Source organism: Phoenix dactylifera, chromosome 17, assembly GCF_009389715.1.
Source record: "Phoenix dactylifera cultivar Barhee BC4 chromosome 17, palm_55x_up_171113_PBpolish2nd_filt_p, whole genome shotgun sequence".
Lineage (NCBI taxonomy): Eukaryota > Viridiplantae > Streptophyta > Magnoliopsida > Arecales > Arecaceae > Phoenix > Phoenix dactylifera.
This window is the reverse complement of record NC_052408.1, coordinates 11379212-11401923: the sequence shown is the minus strand read 5'-3', so window position 1 is coordinate 11401923 and position 22712 is coordinate 11379212. Positions and strand designations below refer to the sequence as shown.

The following is a 22712-nucleotide window of genomic DNA, read 5'->3' as shown; positions in this document are numbered from 1 at the left end:
CTTGCAGTCCTGCGTTCCACCTAACACTGTCATGATCATTTGCGTCCTTTTCCCTCCGTCCCTATCAACCACCCCCTATTATTAAGGTGGGAAAAAATAAAAAAGAAACACGCGTTTTTTTTATTTGGGCCCTCCATTTCCCTCCTCTCCTCTCCACCCTCCCCATCCAGCTCGTTTTTTAAGTTGGAGTCGAATGCAAGCCTCCTATTGTTGGATCGATAATGACTTTTTTTTATTATTATTTGCAAGTAAACGGAGCAAAGTTCGTAAATCTCAACGAGAAATCAACCGGCATAGCAATATTTGCAAGTAATTTGCACCGAGGGGTCCCGTCTTCGTCTTATGCATTGATGGTCAAAGCATGTTTAAATTGAGCATGGAAGACGATTTCAATCATATACTCATCATGCGGCCTATACATATGCTCGACAAGTAATCGGTCAAGCATTCTCTCATTCTGCAGTCCCCAGCGTTTCGATGCATTTCCTCCTTCACGTTTCTTAATTTATTCGTTTAAAATCCCATCTTCTGATATATATGTATTTTCCTTTTTGCTTTTTACTGTCTCATTCACCCAATCCGATGGACATTGAAAAGGACTTCAAGATGCATCTGTACAGGGAGATTGAATTTCGAATGTTACGATATTTTGAGAGCAAGACAAATTTCTAGCGCATGCAAGCACATTTTGTCTTGCAGAATTGGTTGATTAATTTTGAATCTCTAGCCCGGATGGGTCCTTGTGTTTTCTCGTGTGCATGCTCTGTATTTCTCGTGGCTTATTGCGTGGGGAACTAATATTCTATATCAGTCGAACCAGCTAGAGGCTGCAGCGTCTTGGCATGCAAAAATAAACTTGTTTTCTCGTCTCATTAATTGCCATATGCATGCAGAATAAACTGTTTAATATATATGGTTCAACTAGCCCTGCTGTCTGGTTGCGACGTCGGATTGCTTGGAACAGGGGACGGACCACCATGGGTACGGGTAGCCCAAACTCCAGCCTTGCTCCTGCATGTGTCTGCGTGCAAGTCGTCCATGCAGATTGCAACTCTATCCAGATTTTCTATTAGGATTGGTCGGAGGCTGTTACGCCTCCGATCTAAGACCGCGAGCCGAAGGTCACATATTCATAGAAAACTCTTTCCACAAGCATCCAAAGTATTTAAACATGATATCACAAATATGTAGCTGAATAATTTAACTAATAATATGCAAACTTTATTTTCTTAATTAACACAACTTACAATGTCTAACAATTCTAACATTAGTGTAAGATCAAACATCAATTTAACAAACTTAAATCAATTATATTTATAATAAGATCATATATCGTCGCAATATTCCAAAATAATATTTTTCGTAATAATACGTTGTCCATCAAATTCATGCATCATAAATAATATTTTAAAAGTCATGAATATAATAATTTAATAATTACTGATAAGTTTAGAAAAAGTGATGCATTACTTATGCTAAATTTAAATTTTCTAAAAAATAAATATCATTTATAAATTAATTGCTTTTAAATCATCAAATTCAAGTCGACCGCCAAAAATTATGACCACATCATCCTATGACATTTTCAAACTACTGACTAATTTTCTTACGGTGAGTTGCACATCAATTTGCAGAAAAGTCCTTCAGAACCACTGGTGTGCTGGCGGTAATGTCACTAATCATCTTAGACACGACCTTTAGGACAAATTATATGCTAAACATATTAGCCCAGCTGCGAGTCCAAATTTGTTTCGATTCAAAACTTTTTTTTTCAAAACATGTTCAGTATTCCAAATCGGAAGATGCAATATCGAAATCAATCAAACGTAATCCATAACCAAACCAATACGTTCAATCAAGAAACATACAATATTCTAAAAAAAAGCATATAATACTGTGCATCAACTTCATAAATCAAGAATATTTCGACTCAAAAAAATATTTATAATTTGTCAATAAATCTAGAAAAATGTTACATTACTTACCTTATGAACACGGTCCAACTAATAGATTCAATTAATCGCAAAACTCCTTCTTAGAACTCGATAACTAAAAATTATATTTTTTCTTAGAATTTCATCATAATATATATATAAAAAAAACTTAAATTCTAACACCCTCGCAAGGTAGACCAAGTGGGAGTGCTCAATACTTCGGCCGGTCTAATCAAAGTGAAACTCATTAAATCATGCTCAAATTGGGCATAGATGGTTTTAACAAAAATAGGATCGATCAAATCTAACAATATTTGAGAGAGGCTAGGATGGGGGCTAACATGCCGCCCGACAACTATGAATCAGGCCATTCACCAGGATCAATTCAAAATTATCGTGAAAAGTCTCTACTGAATCCAACTACCCTAAAAAGAGTACAGAGAGATAAGTCTACAAAGCGAGAATCTCAATTCGAGTTCAATTGGGGGCCTGAGTTTGGTTGTCAATAGTCCGACCAACCTATATTAGGAGCTGGGGACAAATCAAGAGAGAGTGAAGGATGATTGATCACCTGCAGATGGGAGGTTGCCGCAGGGGCGGCTTTACATGGCCGCACCAGAAGAATTCTCGCTGCTGAGAGGAGAGGCACGAGCACAAACCCACCGACCCACCCGCTGCCCCGCGCCACACGGTCGGGTTCATGCCTTTCCTCCTAAACCGTAATCGTATCAGCAAATGACTACTATTATTATTATTGCCTTTGTGCTCTCAGATCCACATCCCATTTTTAAAGCTTGATACAAATGCGCCAACATCGAATGCTCAACGTTCGATTCAAAACCAAAACCCAGATGCGACTTGCGAGTGAGTGCCAAAAGAAGCAGCGCTTCTGTCCTTTCTCATTTTTTTTCATAAAAAATAATTTGAAGTGTGTGTGTATATATATATATATAAAGAATGATAATCGACGTCAACGGGGCATGGGGGAAGCAGCCTTTGGGGCTGAGAACAGTACGCAAGTACTTTACTTGAGCAGGAGCGGAAGCAGTCCGCAGCGAAGGAAAAAATTAAAAAAAAATAAAAGCGGAAGCGGTCTGGTCGGCGGGAGCCCGCGCCCGTCGGTCACCGACAGGAACCTCCACCTCGCCTGTTTTACTATTGTAATAATAATTGTTGTAACCGATCCATGCGTTACTCCTCCTCTTCTTCTTCTTCTTCTTCTTTCTTTTCTTTTTCTTTTTTTTTTTTTTTTTTTTTGGCTAATGCGGGTGGATCAGACCTGACGGGACCGGATACACCCAATAAGATCAAAAAATAGTATATACCTCGGAGTGCCAAGGGCAACTTCCCATCGCCAATCCACAAGGTGCCTCCGGAGTGACAAGCTACATACGCAGCTACCCAATCCGCAGCACCATTATCTTCACGGTAAATATGCTTGGCCTGAAAGGCCCATCCATCCCTCGCCATAGCCCAAATGTCACGGAGCAAGGGATGGTCACAACCACCACGCCTTGGACTCCCTGGATCCAACTGACAACGGTGGCTGAGTCACCCTCCAGGATAATGGACCTAGCCCGTAAGACAAACCGGGCATGACGAAGGCCCGCCCAGGCTGCTGTCAACTCCGCACTCGGAACTGAAGTGTCAAATAACTGACTGCCCCCGACGCCATAACCCTGGCACACGGGTCCCGGATAACAAAACCCACGCCTCCTCGCATACTACCATCCAAAACAGACCCATCAAAGTTGACCTTGAGAAAACTGGGGGGTGGGGGCTCCCAGGTGAAAAATACCGTACGAGAGACTGCCGAAGCAGAGTGGGAACCCCAGGTGTCCCGAGCTATCAAGGTCCCTCCAACAGGGATAGTATAACACAGCTCTGCCGCCTGAACGCGGGCACTCTCGACAACAAATCACGGCGACATACGTCGTTCGCTGAAAGTGCGAGCATTCTTGGCCAACCAGATCTGGTAGGCAATGCAGGTAGCTCGGACAACCTCCTGACGAAGCACCAGGGACTCCGATCCCTGACGCATGGCCTGTAAGAACAGGTCCCTACATCGCCATACCATCGGTGGGACCCCTACCAGTCGCCAGGTGCCCCTAGCCCATGTGCACCAAAACAGGGCCTGGTCCACCGTCTCGGCCACGCCACAAGCCTCATACACCAATGGGATCCTCACACCTCGACCTGCGAGTACAGCTCTCGTAGGGAAACGGTCCCAGGCCACCTTCCAGAGGAACAATGCAACCCTCGGGTGGAGCCCCAATCGCCAGATCCAGGCAAAATCCAGGCCAGGCTCGCACTCCCGCCGAAGGATATGGGAGAGATCGCCCATCCTGACCCTGAATCTGGTCGAGGAACCCCACACACGTACATCTGGTCCGCCACTCTATGGTAACGGTAGTGAGCGGACCCGCTCCACCAAATGCTGCCCGAACAAACGGGCCAACTGAATCTCATCCCAGCCAGCCACCCTGGGGGTCATGAGATCACAAACCTGTAGACCCTCCCCAGCCTCGACACTAACCATAGTCGGCCAAAGCCGCAGAGGGAGGCCGTCGACCCATGGGTCTCCAGCTACATCGATGCTACGTCCATCGCCTATCAGCCATCGGGTGTGACTTGACACCAATGGCAAGTACGTCGCTATCTCACGCCATAGAAAGGAGCATCTCCGCCCTCCTCGGGCCCAGCCCTCCAGGCCTGCCCCCTATAGCGGATAGTCATAATCCGGCTCCAGAGCCCCTGCGGCTCCAGGATGAAACGGGAAGCATGCTGGGCAAGAAGTAGCTCTCGTCTCTCCACGAGAGACACCACCCCTAGACCACCCTCCCTGAGGGGGAGGCAGATACGCTCCCATGCCACCATGTGCACCCCACGATCCCCTCCATGTGAGCCGCATAATAAGAAGTCCCGAAGAAGTCGCTCAATCTTCAATAAAACAGACCTAAATAATGTACCATGCCCGTCCTTCATCTTCTACAATATCATCAATCATGGATAAACATATACCTAAATAAATATTATAATATTAAAGTAGTTCACAATTAATGGTTGGATGAAGACATTAATTCTATTCCCAAAAGAAAATACAGATTAATTTCTTTTTTAATATAACATTTTTTTTCCCTGAAAGCCCCCTCTCTCAAAAAAAAAAAAAAAAAAATCCGCATGTCCCAAAGTATCAAATCCAAAGCTCCATAGAGAAGGCCTAGCCACTAACATACACCTTCCATAGACTTCCAACATGGGACCTTGCGCTTAAATGATACTAATATTTTTTGGTCACTTTTTTCGCCCTCTCTAATTAAGAGTGACCAAATTATCTTTATTAGATTTTTTTTTGTGCATATTTACTTATTAAGAATATTCCAATCATAATATAGCATACTATAATATACTAATATATACTATTATATACTATACTATAATATATTATAATATATTACAACATAATATAATATAATATTATATAGCATATTATAATATTGTATAAAAATATAATATAATATAATGCATGTATTATTAGTTAATAATTATAATACAATGTTTTGATATTAAATATTACAAATACTATTATTACACATCAATACATTATCACATAGCACATATTATATTAGTATAATATTATAATAGTATTATACTATGATATTACTTTCATACTAATATGTTGTAGTGTATAGTTTGGGGGTATTTTGTTCCTAAAAACGGCTTTTGATAGGCTTAAGTATTAATGTATTTGTAGAAAAGGAGAAAATAAAAGAAGAAGAGAGGGAGAAAGAATTTTTTTTTTTTGGTTCCATCATATTCGGTACATCTCTAAGATTATATGAACTCATGTACAAACTCAATATAAAAAAATAATACTAACCGATACAGGATCTCGCTAATAAAGAAAAATATTATGGGCTAACAGAGGTTATTACGTGATTCCTAAAATTATGCTGACATTAAGAAAATATTTTTGGGAGGAAGCTTCAAATTAAAGCTTTTGCTAAGTTTTTTTTTTTGGCTTGTGGAAACATCATAACATTATTTTATATTTTTATCGAACATCTGTATATCGGTTGGAAGTAGTTTTTGGGCCCTAGAAAAATATTTTTTGGCCCTTCCAAAAGCAATCCCAAATGGGATTCAACTCTCCCTGCTCTCCTTTAATTTTTAAATTATCTTCTTTTTCCCTGAAAATAAGAAGGAAGAGGATTCTTCCCCTGCTGGGTTCTAATGCCGGATGGGGGGCTCAACCATCCGGTCGGGGAGGGGCGAGGGGGAGCAGGCCAACATGTAATTGAGATGGACGCTAGGTGAGTCATGAGACGGCGATCACGTGCCGGAACCGCGTTGCGGCCCTGGAACCCAGCTGGCACGGTCGTGGGCCGTGAAGGCGGACACATTATCTAATGGGACCCACCGTTTACACTACACGTGTCAGCTGCGATTACCGGAACGTGCGTTGGGGCCCTCCAGGAAAGGAACGTGCCTCTGCCCTTCATGCATGCACGTTGCACCTTTTTCTTCTTTTATTTATTTATTTATTTATTTTTTATCTCCAGCATGCCCCCCGTCTTTCGCGCCGGATTCCTTCCATGTGCCCCCGAGCGCCACGTCCACCGTCCATCCGGTGCGCCCCGGGTCGGATATATAATCTCTGCCATTGAACGGCGCTGATCCTCGTGGACCCCGGTGCACATGGGGGATATGGGGCGATGGCTGTTCCCGAACGGCCGTGACGTGACTCGGCAACTCATTCCTGTAGAAAGACGGGAATGCCCTCGGATGATATCTTCCTGGCGAGAGAGAAAGGTAACAGTTTCCCATCAGCCATCTACCCTGAGAATGAGGATGGGAAGGTGCGAGAGCAGCGAGCGAAAATGAGCTTGCAACCACATGGTGATGAGCAGTCGGCATTGAGCTCGACTACTTTATAATAAACCATTGCTTGTGTTGCTAATATAAACAGCATCATGATCTGTTTTTTTTTCTTTCTTTCTTTCTTTTCTATTTTTTTCTTTTTTTTTGAGAAGTCGTCGTGATTATTATATATATTCCAGGAGATCTAAGTATGAGAATTTAATACTAGAGCTTGTATCTTTGAATAGTTGCGGTCGCCAAGATTGTGGAGTTACCAAATCAAGTCCTGCTCGCATTTTAAAGCCAAAGCATGATGCTTGAGGTTTCTCTCTTAACAATTTGCAGTTGAGCAGTCCCATGTTCCCGTCTCTTTCGTGGAACACCCGGCCGGGTGGCTACATGTGTCGCAACTCCTCCGCTGCTGGCTAGCCTAGAGTCCTAGACTCATCGATCATTAAACCCGAGGAAGAGCCACAACGCGAGCTGATTTAGATTTTTTTTTTTAAAAAAAAAATCCTAATTTAAGAAGTAGCCCGATATCCAAGACCGCAACGTCTAATTGAGCCACCGACTAATCACGCACCATTCGATCAATTTGGAGGGCACGTGAATCCGGTTTGCGACTCCTCGCAGCACATGCAGCAATTACATGCGAAGACATGGACGTTAATTGCCTCCATTAATTGTGAGGGAGACACTAGGCGTGAATTTGAATCCACCATGCACTCTGTCGGTGCTCTCTTATGTCCCCTTGTTCTCTTTCTTTTTTTCCCATTTTTTTTTTTTTTTGAGCAAGTAACATGTCCCCTTGCTCGCATGATATTCAGTAGCTGGGCCTGGTCTCTGGATTTTAAAATCTTCGATTACTCATTCCCACTATATATCATTTTAAATTTTCCAAACCAGTCGGTGGCACCTGTGGGAGGACCCGCATCTTCCACCAATCCCTCTCCTTCTCCAGGGCTCCTATTTGTGAGTTTCTTTCTAGTTGCTGGCCGCGACAACCTGGGCCCTCTCTGGCTGACGCCGTGCGATGGAACGGCTCCACCAAAAGAATGCCCCAGGAGCTTCCTTCTGGGATCGTGCAAGCATTGAGTTGCGTGCTTGTGGGCTAATTCCTCCTCCAATCTCTTGCCCAGGTAAAAGAGGGACTGGCAAGCCCGATCGGCCTCTCGTCCTTTATTCTCCGCTTGGAGGTCTTCCCGAATCGTGTGGACTATAGTTCGCCCATTCCTAGGAACAATTATTTTCTTGGGAAAGGGAAAAAGGGCGCGTAGAATGGAAGGGATCGATGCATGGAGCACAACTCAAGTTATGAGTTAAAGAAAGTGGGAGCAGGGGAGCGGAGCCATCATTTCGAGAAGCACTACCACCATCGGTTGTGCGGTCACTTTACCATTTAATTTATTATTATTTTTTAAATTATTTATCTCTCTCCGTTCCTGATTCGTTACGGTGGCATTTGCTCATCCATGCTGACCTTCGATCCTCAATGATCTCGGATCATTATATTCAGTATGCTATACTTCACTAATTAAAAACTATCAAGTATTCATAAATAATCTATATGGTCTTTCACTAAGAATCTAAGGTCGCCAGTCATATAGTACCAATTTTTTTTACAGAAAATATTAATCATACAAATTTATTATTATTAAAAAAATTAATATATTTGTTAATATATTTCAAAAAAAATATTTATTATTCCTAAAAATATAGTAGTAGTTATTAAAAATAATATTTTTATTTATACTCATTAATATATTAATTTTAATACTGATACATGTTTTGGTTAGAAAAATAAAGCAAACAGAAATAATGTATTAAAAAATTCATTATACAAAAATAAAATATAATAATATATTTTAATTTTAATTTAAAATTATCATTGAATAATATAATTAGTGGTATAATATAATATAATATTGATATAATATACTAATGGTATATCCACATACCAATATTTTTTTTGGTAAATTAAGGGATGTTCTTGTTCTTGATTTTTAACAAATGGTTTTAGACATTCGGCTTCAAAAATAAATATCCCGCAATTTGATTAGATGGTAATTCGGAAAATCAGGATGGTACAACCAAACACAATAATCTTATTATCTCCGTGCGCACCATCTCCGATCATCCTTCTACACCAAACTCCCTCCATGCTGTCATCTTTCGAAGTCTCCGGATCCCGTAAAAGCGGGGTTTGGGGAGACATGGAGGGGTTCGGTGATGCGCTGCGGGTCGGAAAAGATTAAGAAAGCACCAGTTCACAGAGCGGTCATAAAATAATCTAGAAGCGGAGAGTCGCTGCTTTGGCACCATCATGAGTCATCACCGGTCACGGAGAAAACGGCCAACGCAATGCTGGAAACCTAAGCATATGCTGATGCCTTATTAATGCTTCGTTGCCCTGTCCACATGGGAAGGAGAAGCTAAAATTTGTCTTCCGCCCGTGCATCACACATGGCGATTCGGTGGCGGAGCATGCGGTAGATCAAGATGGAAGTCTCAGATCTAGTTGAAGTTTTGTCCTGTAACGATGAAATTAACTTTAATAAATTATCGATCCGCATGCATTGTGGATGCGCCAGCACAGGGAATATGGGGTTGACGTGCTACCTTTATCATGCAGCTAGACCTTTTACAAGCCAGAATACCTCTTTAATTTGGATTTAGCACTCATGGAGTCTGGTTTTGTCTTCCAGCATCATATTGTGTAAAAGTAAAGTGAAGTCAGTCGAAGTGCTTGAATCAAATTTTCATTTGCGTGATATACCGAAAACATGTATCCATGCAATTTTGAACCTTAAAAAAGGGGTTTCCTATGTGTGAGTTCTGGATTGCTCTGGTTGATGTCCTTTTTTTTATTAAAAAAAGTGCAGTACAAGTTGTTTTCGGGCATATTCTCGACGTAAGTGATTCCTTATCCAGTCAATCATGTAGATGGATATCTCAACGACAATACAAAAAAATCAATAGATATGTATTGCAACTATGTTTTCAAGTGGGATGTCTAGGATTCAAATTTGAGGGAGCGGTAGTGAATTACCGCCATATTTTTTTAAAAAATATTTATCATACATGAGTAGCCACATCTTATAATGACTGAGTGGTAAATGACAATTATTTCAATCCCCCTTTCCTGTTACAAATCCTTAAAGCAAATATCAGTTGCCATCTCTCCATTAATTTCATGTTAGGCCCGCGTCGTTATCTATAATTATTTATTTATTGTCTGAACGGCACATCTATCCCAACCAAAATAAAAATATGACAGGTTGCTCTTGGACATAACATTATTTGCTGTCATTTTCCTCTTTTTCCTATTCCCGTATTTCAGGATAATAAAAGAATTTCGTTCTTTGATTGATATAGGTATTGAAAAATAAGCTTATGCTATGCCGATCGATTTACCATGCCATGGAAGTCAGAGAGAAATAGAACCACCAAAGTTATCGTGACCGAGCGAATCGAGCGAGATCAGCACGCGGTAGAACCAGAATGACTTGTCACGTGTACAGGGCATAAAAGTTTGGTAGAGAGTTATAAACCGGAGTCCTAACCCTCTAGGGCTCGTTTGGTTCGCGGGAAGCATTTTCCTTCCTAGGAATATGATTCCTGGGAAACAAATTCCTAGGAAGAGGATGCCTAGGAAAGTATTTTTGGCATGTTTGGTTGACCATGGGAAAGTGACAAATTTCCAAGGTGCTTATGTTTGGTTGGCCATCCACTTTCCTAGGAAAGTTATATATAATTCCTATTATGCCCTTAATAAAAATTAGGTTTTTAATGCCTCTTTAATGCTTCTTTAATACTGAAGGGACTTTTTGGGAAAAAGTAAAAATGAAGTGATTCCCGCCTTATGGGATAGTAACTTTCCCATGTTTCTCATGGGAAAGACTTTTCCATGAAGGGCTCGTTTGGTTCGCGGGAAAAGAAGGGGGAAAAGTGTGGTCAACGGGAAAGTAATGAGATGCCTCTTGTTTGGTTGGAGTTTTCAAAGGAGAGAGAAGGGAAAGTTATATTCCCATGGGAATGTGATTCCCACATTTCATGGGAAAGTCTTTCCCATGAGAAACATGGGAAAGTTACTTTCCCATGAGGCGGGAATCACTCCATTTTTACTTTTTTCCAAAAAGTCCCTTCAGCATTAAAGAAGCATTAAAGAGGCATTAAAAATCTAATTTTTATTAAGGGCATAATAGGAATTATATATAACTTTCCTAGGAAAGTGGATGGCCAACCAAACATAAGCACCTTGGAAATTTGTCACTTTCCCATGGTCAACCAAACATACCAAAAATACTTTCCTAGGCATCCTCTTCCTAGGAATTTGTTTCCCAGGAATCATATTCCTAGGAAGGAAAATGCTTCCCGCGAACCAAACGAGCCCGAAATGTGGGAATCACATTCCCATAGGAATACAACTTTTCCTTCTCTCTCCTTTGAAAACTCCAACCAAACAAGAGGCATCTCATTACTTTTCCGTTGACCACACTTTTCCCCCTTCTTTTTCCCGCGAACCAAACGAGCCCCTAATGTCCTAACGCGCACGGACCCGTGTTTCGACGGGCTCACCCGCATCGGCGGTCATCACGTTCCCACCGCACCACATCGCAGAGAGGACCGACAACCCACGGGAGAACCGACAGTCTTAGCCGTAAATACGATAACCACAGGAAAGGAAAAGAAAAAAAGAAGAAAGGCTGCGATCGTGCCGCCATCCCTTTTTTCACCCTCGCAAGCTGTGGTGCCCAAGCGCGGTCCCAATCCCACACTCCATCGCATATGGCGGGATGGCGGGTCCCGGGTTTGGGCCGCCGTTTTTTCCTCTTTTTTTCTTCTAATTTTTATTAGAATCTTAAAGCCGGCAGGAGAAGAGAAACCATGAGGCGGAGCGCCAAAAGAAATAGAGGGGAGAAAACTTGAAAGAGATAAAAATCAAAACCCGGGGGAGCGGTGGAGTCCGCGGTGCGGTTCGTGTGGGCCCCGCAACCGAGAGAAAGACTTCAACGTCACGACAGCGCGGATTCGCGAGGACAGCTAGCAATGAGAGAGGCAGGCTCACCTACCGTAGCGGTAGTAATACCAGCTGGGTCTTTGACAAGAGAGGAGGCAGAAGCGGAGCGGTGATTAGCAGCACTAGCGAGTAGTGGGAGCTCCCCAAACTTCGACTTCGCCTCCCTCACGTTCTCCTCCTCGAGCTCTTTTTTTAGGCGTTCCCCCATTTGCCCCCATTCCCCACCGTGTCATTCTCCCCAACCCATTTCCCCCCCACCGGCACAATCTTCTTATTTACTTCCCACCCCTTCACTTCCTTTCTCCGTCTCCATCTTCCGCTAGCTCCAGTTTCTCTGCCGCTAGTTTGCTGCCTCCACTTGGGCTCGCCCTCCACCATGGAAGCGTAGGCACCATACAAAGGATTGCCTTCTTTTCTCATCTGTCTCCGCTGCTGCTGCTGCTGCTGCTGCTCCTGCTCAATTATGGACCGCCCGACCGCAGAACCGAGAAAGTGAAAGAGCATCGGTACATCTTCCGGGCTTCCCCCATCCCGTATCTCCTCGTATTCCTTCGTTCTCTCTGCAAGGTGATACATACATTAGATAGGCAGCTGCAATCAGTTCTTTCTTGTTCTCCTCTGAGGACCGGGGGGTGGGGTGGGGGGTTCAATTTCGCTTCAATTGCTTCGAATTCTAGCATTCTCGTCCGCTGATTGGGCACCATCGTCAATCATCAGGAGTTGTTTCACCATCCATAGGCCTCCCTGTTTCTCCTCTGCCTCGCGCCATTAGGTGTTAGTGGTGGACTTGGTTTTTCTTTTCTACTCTTGTTATCATTCGTGTTGGCTCTCGTCTCCTGGCCTGTTTTGAATTGAAGCTGCTGCTCTCGAATCAAGGTCGAACGTACTCGATTCGAACCAGAAGGAAAAAGGTATCCACCATTTCTCTGTTTGTTTCCTATTCGATTTTTCAATTCCCGATAAAATCGCCTTCGTCTTCTTAAAATTTCTATTTCGAAAGCTAGTTTTTTTTTTTTTTTTTTTTTTTTTTTTTGAAGAGAGAATTTTTCTCCAAGTGTCTCATTTTTGAATTTGTTAAGATGTCTTGCATTTTATATGCTCAATTTGATACGAGAGATTTTTTTGCCCAACTATTTTTATTTATTTTTATTTTTTTAAAATTTTTAATATGAAAAGAACGGAGGAATACACTCGCGAACCGATCGGTGGGTAGGGCAGGAGCAACTGAAGGAAGGAGATCTCCTTCTCTTCTCCCTCCGCGGCCTCTCGCTGGTCCTAGACGCTGCATCACCGCTTACCAGATGGTGATCGTCGCACGCTAGATGCTGTACACTCAACTTTTACTCAAGGAAAAAAAAAGAATAAAAAGGAATTCTTTTCTGTTTCTCATAAATACCCCTAAGAGGGGAAGCGGTTCTCTCCCTATCGCTGGACCAACATGTCCAATTATGTTAGGGCAAATCAGTCCTTTCAAAATTGATCGCCTGAGATTGCAACCGCTGTAATTATCGATAGCGCCTTCCGGGCAATAATTGTCCGCCGCGTACGCCCCGCGCGAGGTTAATTAATTTTTAAGCGGCGAGACAGCTGAGCATATCTCCGGTGTAAAAATCGTTTTTTTTTTTTTTTTTGCCGAAAACGGGACCGTTTGCTGCGGCGTCTCTGCAAATCGCGGTGCGAGGCCTAATTCCTATGTGCATAAATTTTTATGGAACAACTCAAAATGGCAAGAAATTCACGGATAAGATTTTGTTCCCCTACATACTCTTACACGCATCTCCATAATGTGGGCGTAGATGCGCATATATGATTGGCGCAAACGTGTTTGATTTGCTGCACGATTCATTTGCTCTTCTCCTTGTGTGATTTATTTTCAAGGTTGGAGGGTGGAATGGCGACGGCGATGAAGAAGTACGTGGATGACGCCATGCCCGAGCCGGTGGACGTGATGAGCGGCGGTCTCTTCGATCACATCGACGACTTGCTGGACTTCCCCAACGACGATGACGTGCTGGGGATGGTGGACCCCCATGGTGGACCCGCCCCCGCTCCGTCTTTCGCTCCGCTTCTCCCTCCCCTTGAGGCTGATGACCTGTTGAGCGGCGGTGGCGGCCGAGGGCACTACACCAATGGCTCTGTTGACGTCGCCGGCAGCGGCGACCGTGAGGTGGCCGAGCTTGGTCCGGTACGTTTCTTGGTCCTTTGCCTTTTTTTTTTCTTTTTCGGCCTGTTACTTTACCATGCCATCCCGTCATTCTAATTTAAAATTTTAAATCATAAATAGAAAGATGGGTAGAGGAGATTATTAGCGGAGACCTCCGGGCCCCTTCGATCGCACCCGTCCTGCATCCATCCACCATCTACTGTGCCGGCTTTGTGCAGTCGCCGAGGGCCCGCACATTTAGTGTGACCAAATCTTAATAATAGAAATATCTATAAGTCCCGTTCAAAGTGGCACCCAGACCGACACCCATCGCAATCCCGCTGGTATGTTCTCATGGGCCCGACGGTGCTCGAGATGGGCACTCGAATATTCAAGTAGGTGTGTTGCATGTCTTCCATCAATATAGTTTCGTGATCGGAAATTGACGTCACAAACAATACCTTCTTTCTACAGAAGGGTGGATCCCGTAGGTAGGAGGCTTCTAATGCTTTCGTATTGGAACCCGTATGGGTTGACACTTGACAGTAAAAAAAAATAATCAATTTTTATTTATTTATCACATTTTAGTATGAAATAATTTGAAAAAAATAATGTACTTCTTTTTAGAATTTAAAAAGCCAGTTGTCATTGAACAGGACATTTATATGAATTTCTTATACGGCGGCAATGTTTGTTGTCTTTAGCAAGAAGTTTCTACTAGATGGAAATCCGATTCGATTTGATAACCCATGTTGTCTTCTTAGTCTATTTTCTCCGTGTTGTTTTTTTTTTCTTTCCCTCTTCTTATTACAATTTTTTTTTTTTTTGACCATGCCAGTGCGACGACATTGACATGAGCCAACTGGAGTGGCTGTCCAATTTCTTCGACGACAATGATTCCTTCACCCTCGACTTGCCCCAGTGCACGGCTACCGCTACCGCTGCCGCCATGGGCGCCACCAACAGCAGCAACAGCAACAGCAACGGCAAGGAGGACTCACTCTTTCGCACCTCCAGCCCTGTTTCCGTCCTCGAGCCCAACAGCCATAGCATTGGCGGCAGCGGCGGAGGTGGCTCCTCCTCATCCTCCTCGTCATCCTTCTCCTCATCTTCCTCCTCCTGCTCCGGCACCGGTGGAGGAAGCAGCGGCGCGCGGGCGCTCGAGGCTCCCCCCGTCAGCCATCCGGAGCCCGTCCTGGTGGTCCCCGCCCGTGCTCGCAGCAAGCGCCCCCGTCCCGCCACCTTCTCCGCCCGCCCCCACGTCACCATCCCCTTCCTTCCCCCTTCCTCCGGCGGCGTCCCCGTCTACTCCTCCTCTTCCGATCCTGAGAGCTTCGGCGAGTCCAGTCCGAGCCCTGCTCCGATGATGAAGAAGAAAAAGAAGAAGAGCTTTGCTGCTATTGCCGCCGGAGGAGACGAGGCGGGCCCGCAGGCACCGCCGGCGAGGAAGTGCATGCATTGCGAGATCCAGAAGACCCCGCAGTGGAGGGCGGGGCCGATGGGGCCGAAGACCCTCTGCAATGCCTGCGGGGTCCGCTACAAGTCGGGAAGGCTCTTCCCCGAGTACCGCCCGGCCGCCAGCCCCACCTTCGTCCCCTCCGTCCACTCCAATTCTCACAAGAAGGTGGTCGAGTTGCGGATCAAAGCCAGCCAGAAGCCCGCTGCCGCTGGGATGCTGTCGCCCGAGTCTGCTGCTGGGGACAGCTGCGATCTCCTTGCTTACATCCGGAGGAGGGTGTGAAAGAGAGAGGGAGGAGGATGAGCCACATTGGCCGTGGTTCGTGTGAACTTCCTCTCATTTTTTTATTTTCCTTTCCTTTTAGTTCCAGAGTCGGCTTGGTTCATTGTTTCTTTTTTCTTTTAATTTTTTCAATATTTCCTTTATCTTTGTACAGAGGAGGGAGGATAAGAGGAGTGATAGGCGACCCACTACCATTAGGTAGCTGAGACATGAAGCAGGGGGGGAAGAGATAATTAGATTGAGCGGTAGTTAGAGGCAGGGAGGGCCAAATGAGTCTTAATTAGAAGGGGGCTATTCAGGAGGAGGGGTCTAGTTTGTTAATGGAGCTTGTTGTATTGAATTCTTTTTGCAGTCGAACGATTGATTACTAGGAACACTATAAATGGTTTGATTATACCTCCATTCAATTGCTTTTTTCCCTTGCTGTCGACTGCCCTTGATCTCAATAATTATTAGCTCTCAGCGGCCATATTCACATGTATATATATATATATATTTTAAACATCCAGCACCGTGCATGATGGGGCTTCGTAAGTAGGTCGCCAAGAAAGTTTTCCGAGACGGAGCTGCTGCGTCGCAAAAGTGTGTGACGTTGCTTTATATATCGGCAAGGTTTTCATGGCCGCCGGTAGCTTGGTTCTGCGATTGGAAGGAAAATGAACCTTCCATATATTAAAGCCGCTCTTGCCGATATGAGATGGGGCGTCGTTCTCGTTCTCCTGCGTGCGGGTTTTATAGAAATAACCTGAGAATTCTATGATCCTTATTCATGGCCTGCGTATGTTTCGAAATGACATTAGGCTTTTAACCTAGATCCCGCATTATTATCATATATTATTTCATTGGATTCTTTATTTTAAACAATATTTTTCTTCTTAGCTCATGGTGTCTCCTAAATGGCGATGAGCAAACCAAAAGACAAAGATTAACAAAGGCATAACGATCGCTTAGAAAACAAATGACATCTCAAAGTGCACGATAACCCGCATGAAAGTCGAGACTAATGCAGCCGCGGATGATTGCTCAATCGCACCTTCCTTGTCAGCTCTTTTCTACAGCGCTGCGTTTTACGAAAAGGTATCTTTTTCCGGGGCGGAATCGCTTTCAGAGGTCCATGTCCAACCCTTCGGAATAATTAGCTTCTTCCCATTCAAATGTGAAAAATGCATGTGTTTTCGAGGAAACTAAAATAATAGTCGATCGGATTGCAAGTTTGCTAGGTTGAATACATCGACTCTCAATCTATTAGGAGTTGTGATTCGGTCTTGTCTCAAAAGGAGGATTTCACAAAATTTCTAGTAGCACAAGAATAACACAAAAAACCAAGTAAAAAGAAGATTACTAATTCATGCGTAAGTAAAACTAACTAATCAGATGGATCAACATAAGGATAGTTGGGTATAAGAGATAGGGATTCTTCAAGATAGAGCGATCATCATGCTGAAGAATCAAGATACAATAGGTTCGATTCTTCGTGAAAACTCTTTGCACAGAATCTGGATGGTTGTTCATGTATTGGAGATGTCCCTCCGATCGTGGCTTCTCCACCTTTTAGACTCAACAACTGCAAGAAACTAATTTCAAAGAACTGCCACACTAAGTAGTGAAGGCCACGCTCCCTATTGGCCTATTAACTTTTATCTAGTTTCTACAATCGCTTGACCACCCGCATGCTTACTTTCAGTCTCTTGTTTCTTCCAGTAAATATGACTAGAGAGGTCGCCTGCCAGAATTGATGGCGAGTTCGGGGATTGCATTGGCCTACATTTGACAGGTACAACACCTTCTGAGGCTTCAAATACATATCGATTATGTAAAGAAGAAAAAATTCTACGAAGGAGAAAGAAATATTTACAATGAGACATAATGGCCGAAACCTAAGGGTTAGCCAAATTTTCTAGCAATTTGGAGGTCCTAGTTACAAAGATGAAGAAAACTAAAAGCGATTTGTGAAAATTGCTCGGGATTTATGAGCTCATCTACATGTTAAAATACTCGATCAGTCATAATGAAGATATCATTGCAGCAGTGATCTATGTCTGGTCTCGATATGTTAATCCTTTCCTTCTCTCTTGTGGCATGATGGGTCCGGCCATAAATTGGGCTCTCAAAGGCTTGTTTCTGACCAGAATTTAGATAACTTCCAGCCTTAGAGATGATCCACGATGTTTCATATGAAATCCCAAAGATGCAGGAATATGGCAATTCCTAGAGTATATCCAGAAAGGGGACCCATTGATAATTGAATTCGAACATTGCCCTTTCGATTTGATGCGGTTGTATAAGTATGTATTTTGAGTATGTTCTTTCAAATCACAATTACTTATGCGAAAATCGTGGTCACTTTGGCATCAGCATGTTGATTCGCTCTAGCTCCTTTTCTTCTGCAAGCTCTTATCGATCATTATCTAGCATGGTTGATAAGAACTCCACAATGTGGTTAGTGGTCTACTTTATTTTTTGCAGCTTTGGTTATTTGCTTATTCCTAAATTCAAGACCGTTGAACAAAGCTCTAATGATTCAGCTTGGCTGGTCGCTTACATTTGGCCATGAGTTACTTTTCAGTCAGAACTTTCATGTAGTTCTTCTTGGATTTGGACTTCAAAGGAGAAATTAAGTATTCTTTATATTATATATGCAGACTACTTTTAGAACGCACCCTAATTCTAACACTTGTGTATAGCCATGGTTTAGCTAGGCTGAAAATTTTCCGCCATTTCATGGCCTTGTGTTGGGGAACATCCCTTCGGCCTGCGGCCTCGTCCCCCTCGGGGGGATTTCCGGTGAATAAGTCTACCTAGAAGGGGGGAAGTGCTTTCTGCGCGGGTGCGTGGGAAGCACTTCATTCTTCAATTTATTCCCCCTGTGAGGGGGGGTAACTCCGGAGTGAAAGAGGTATCTCTCTATAAAAAGAGAGTTAGAACTTTCTGGAACAAACAGCGAAAGGTGGACAAATTTTTACTATGCCCTTCCGATCGAAAAAAAGAAGATAATTGCTCTGGAAAACTTGTGAAATTCATCTGATGGGCTTTTCTTTCCATTGAATAGGAATCGCCCGGTCAACGGTGATAGCTTTGCATGTCAAAAGTCCTTTCCTTGCATTGTTTATCAATAATTATCAGATCATCCTAGTAGAGAGGATTCTCTTGTCTATTAATTGATGGTTCAACCATGTAGTCATTCTCCTGGAAAGTTTCACCCTAACTTACTATCTTAGAGATTTTTTGGCATTCTATCCTACTGGTTGTGCTAAAAATATTTTTTAGAGATTTAAAATGATGGTGCATTGGATCCGTTTGGTATGTCATATCGAACTGATCAATCAATGACTTTGGTTTATCAAGACACAGGGATCAACCTTGCCTTGGTAAAATGACTTTACAAATTTCTTATAGGACGAGGATAAAATAAAAAAAAAATCATCCGAAAAGAAAAGCAATAATTTATAGCAAAGTGTAACAGACCAACTATCACAAGGATAATTGCGGCCAAAACAAGGGATCTTTCAGAGTTAAATGATCATCGCACCAAAGAATCAAGATACAAGAGATTTATGGAAAGCTTGCACCATGAAAATCTAGATAGTTGTTAAAGTGTGGGAGATGGTGCTCTAATTATGGCTTCACTCCATTTGAAGCTCAAAGATTGCAAGAAATCAGTTACAGGTGATTGCCTCACCTACTATCAAAGGCCACATTCCTTCTTAACTTCCAGTTAGTTGCTGAGCCACTTCACCACCCATATGCTAACTTTTGATAACTTGTTTCTCTACACCAAACACTAATCGATCTCAAACTCGAATATCCTAATCGTGGCTTCATAATTAAGCTTCATTAGTCGCATAGCCACGTATATAAATTATTGGGTAAACAGCAAAGAAGTGAGAATCATGCTGGTTGGCACCAAAATAAGTATTGTTATTTTAAAGGAGCATGAAATATGTAATACAGACCTGCATGCTGCTTTTCTTTTTACCTTTATATCGTTTTATTAATACAATTCGAGTCAAATCCATCGGAGACGTCATGCTCCACGCATCCAAACAAACTATCCTTTTGATATATTTATTTGGTAGAATTATTTATGTCTTGATTTATGCTGCTTTTCAACAGTACTTGACAAAATGCTGGAGTCTCGAGTATTGTGTTTGACTTTGAATCGGTAAAGTGAGATGATGCAAAACAAAATGTAACATAATTAAACTAACAAATTCAAAGAAATCCAGTAGGAACATCGAGAAATGGATATAATGATGCTCTAATGGATTTGCGTCCCACTCTGTTGCTGCCGCAGGCGTGGAGGCCTCTACCTCAAACTATGACCCCATTCCATCTCTGGAGGGTCGTGTGGATTTGATTGAGATCACTGACGCCAAGATCATGCACATGATGGGCGATTATGACGATGCACTCCGAGGCATATGCGTTTTTTTTTTTCGTTGTTTCCGAACGGGATGGAAAGAAGAACAGATATATGCATGAGCTAGATGGATAAGTATACAGACATGCATCGGAATGAAGAGGAGAAATAGGAGGATCCGTTTCTCTTCAACGTAAAATTTTTTAACAATCAGAATAGTACCTAAACTATTGAAGATATGGGTATGATGAAAAAGAAATCAGAAGTTGAAAGATAAAATTAAATTAATAATTCCACAGATTCATTCAGCTGACGAAAGGAAAGGTCCTCCCTCAATATTATAATTTTTTATTAATACGTCTCCAATTACGACATTCCCCTTCTAATCGTTTGTAGATGTTTTTTCTCCCTTTTGCCATGTACACCAGTTGATTGCGGCCATTATCCCCCTTGTTTCTTCATCAGTTATTAACTTTGACTTCAAATTCTCAATCTTCCTCCAATCATATTGTACCACTAGGTAATTGCCTGGGGGGCACTTGTAGGCATTCGTATTTAGCCTGCAATTCAATAATACGTGAACTGAACGCGCATTAGTTTTTAAGCCTTCCCAACTAGCTGGGTTAGTCTCATATAGCTTGGACTTTGATGCATGACTCCATTTATCTTGTACGCTTAGATAACATTTCTCTCAGGCTGATACACCTCCACTGAGATTTTCGATCTATCCTTTCTAGCACACCTTATCCTTATTTGGGATGTCTTGGTACTGGAACTATTCAAATACTGGATGGGTCTGGGCTTGGGTTTTAAGCTCGGTAGGCCGAGCCAAGCTTGAAATCTAAACCCGCTCATGGCACCTACCTATAATGTGTATAAAAACAATATATATCACCTCGACCTAGATCATTTTGATGCCCTAGCCTATTTCGATGATGATTGATGGCATATTCTCACCACGGTAGTGCCTTCCACCACTGAGCTTAGGTTTCTTCTTCTTTGCCTTCGTCTCTCCCTCTTCCTCTAAGTCATTATAGGGTTTGGCATTGGGGCATGGAGGGCAGTGGAAATCGGGCTAGGGTCCACCAAGTTGTGATGGCATTAGAGGGCAATGGAAATCGAGCTGGGGTTCGCCGGATTGTGAAGCTGTAGTGGGTGCAAATTTCCTCTCACACACGAAGAATTAGATCTTCCGATCACCACTGGGAAGCAAAGAGTGTGGCTAATCACCGGCATCTAAGGATTCGAATTTCTAGCCATCATAGACTATAGTCTCCAATTATTTGCTATATCTAGTAGATAGAGGCCAACTAGGCTCTGACGATCTTCACCACTATGCGAGCTCTCGACCATCCGGTACTTCGGCCATCGATATGCCAATTCAGATTTCAGCATTCTCCATCGTTGGCGCCCAAACCTTCACTTTTGCTTCTCAGATTTCATCTCTCATCACCCTAACCCACATGGTTCAAAAAACCTGAGGCTCGATCCAAAACCCAAAGCTATCAGGCTCAAGCCTAGGAAGCAAGCTCGAAGGCCGAGTTCGGCTAGGCTCAAGCTTGGCTAATTTTGGTCATACTTGGAGCCGAGCCTGAACTTGGCCCGACCTACCTCATAAGCAGGTCTACTTGGTACCTAACCCCTTGTTTTGGATGAGATTAATTGGCTTGCTTTTAATAGTGCGACTCAACAATGGTCCGTGATGGGTCACATGTCACTTTTGCATCACATCTCAATCTTTGGTCAAGATATGGTGTAAGCAATATGTTTGGGCATAATAGGCAATAGAGGGGGTGTTTCGGCAACTTCAACTGGACTCTAAATTATGCAAAGGCTAGACTCATAGTTGGTCTAAACTTTAATTTGATCATAGATCTAGTCCAAGCTCAATTTGAGCCATTAAGTTTGGGTCCAAAAGTCTGTCCCCAAATTGGCTAGCCTCAAACTCATTTTTAGCCGTGTTCTTGCAACACGTAAAAATAGAGAAGTGAGGCACGATGCCTCGTATGTAGTATTATGCAATGCCAACTTTCATGATGTATCACACATGACAAGTTTTTGACTATCCACATTTCCAACTCTTCCTATACATCTTCTGTATTTACTCAAGTATTGCTTTTTATGCAAGCATGCATGATAATTTGAGAGCACACTCGCCACGTTCAAGTTCTTTCTACAATATTAATCTACTATCATTTTTATTTCAATTAACTTTTACTAATATTTAGATTGTGTATTTGTAGAATTTATTAATTTATTTTAGTTAGAAATGCGTATTGTATGTGTTATGTTATGGGTTTGCTAACAACTAATCAACTACGCATCCCAACTTTGGTAATAATATATTAGAAATAGTTCATCCATAATTATAAAAGGGCAAGCAAACAAATACAGGTAGTATCCCCTGCGTGAATGGATTTCTTCCATTTTCTTCGCTCGCCTGAGAGCGGATTAATATTTTAAAAACTAGATCGGACGTCGAACAGTTTTATTGGCCGGTTCCAAGTTCAACCGGTTCATAGAACATGATGTCATAATTTAAGATTTTATTATCTAAATTCATAAAAATTAAAAATAGAAAAAAAGTGAAAATGAAGAAAATGCTATAACCCTAGTCCTATAGTGACAAGTGCAGCAGAGTTTTTTTTTTCGGA

General features: G+C 42.6%; 1 protein-coding gene across 2 annotated transcripts; it reads left to right on the top strand.

Annotated features, from left to right (window-relative positions):
* Nucleotides 1-11902: 11902 nt before the first annotated feature.
* On the top strand, nucleotides 11903-16105 carry LOC103718252 (GATA transcription factor 4-like). 2 transcript variants are annotated; one of them, XM_008806981.4, is made up of 4 exons: nucleotides 11903-12725; nucleotides 13693-13999; nucleotides 14796-15734; nucleotides 15853-16105. In XM_008806981.4, the coding sequence occupies exons 2-3, from the start codon at nucleotides 13706-13708 to the stop codon at nucleotides 15696-15698; spliced, it is 1197 nt and encodes a 398-aa protein (XP_008805203.2). In that variant the 5' UTR covers nucleotides 11903-12725; nucleotides 13693-13705; the 3' UTR covers nucleotides 15699-15734; nucleotides 15853-16105. The 2 variants fall into 2 exon arrangements, with proteins under 2 accessions (XP_008805203.2, XP_008805201.2); XM_008806979.4 differs by having other exon boundaries at nucleotides 14796-16105.
* Nucleotides 16106-22712: the final 6607 nt, after the last annotated feature.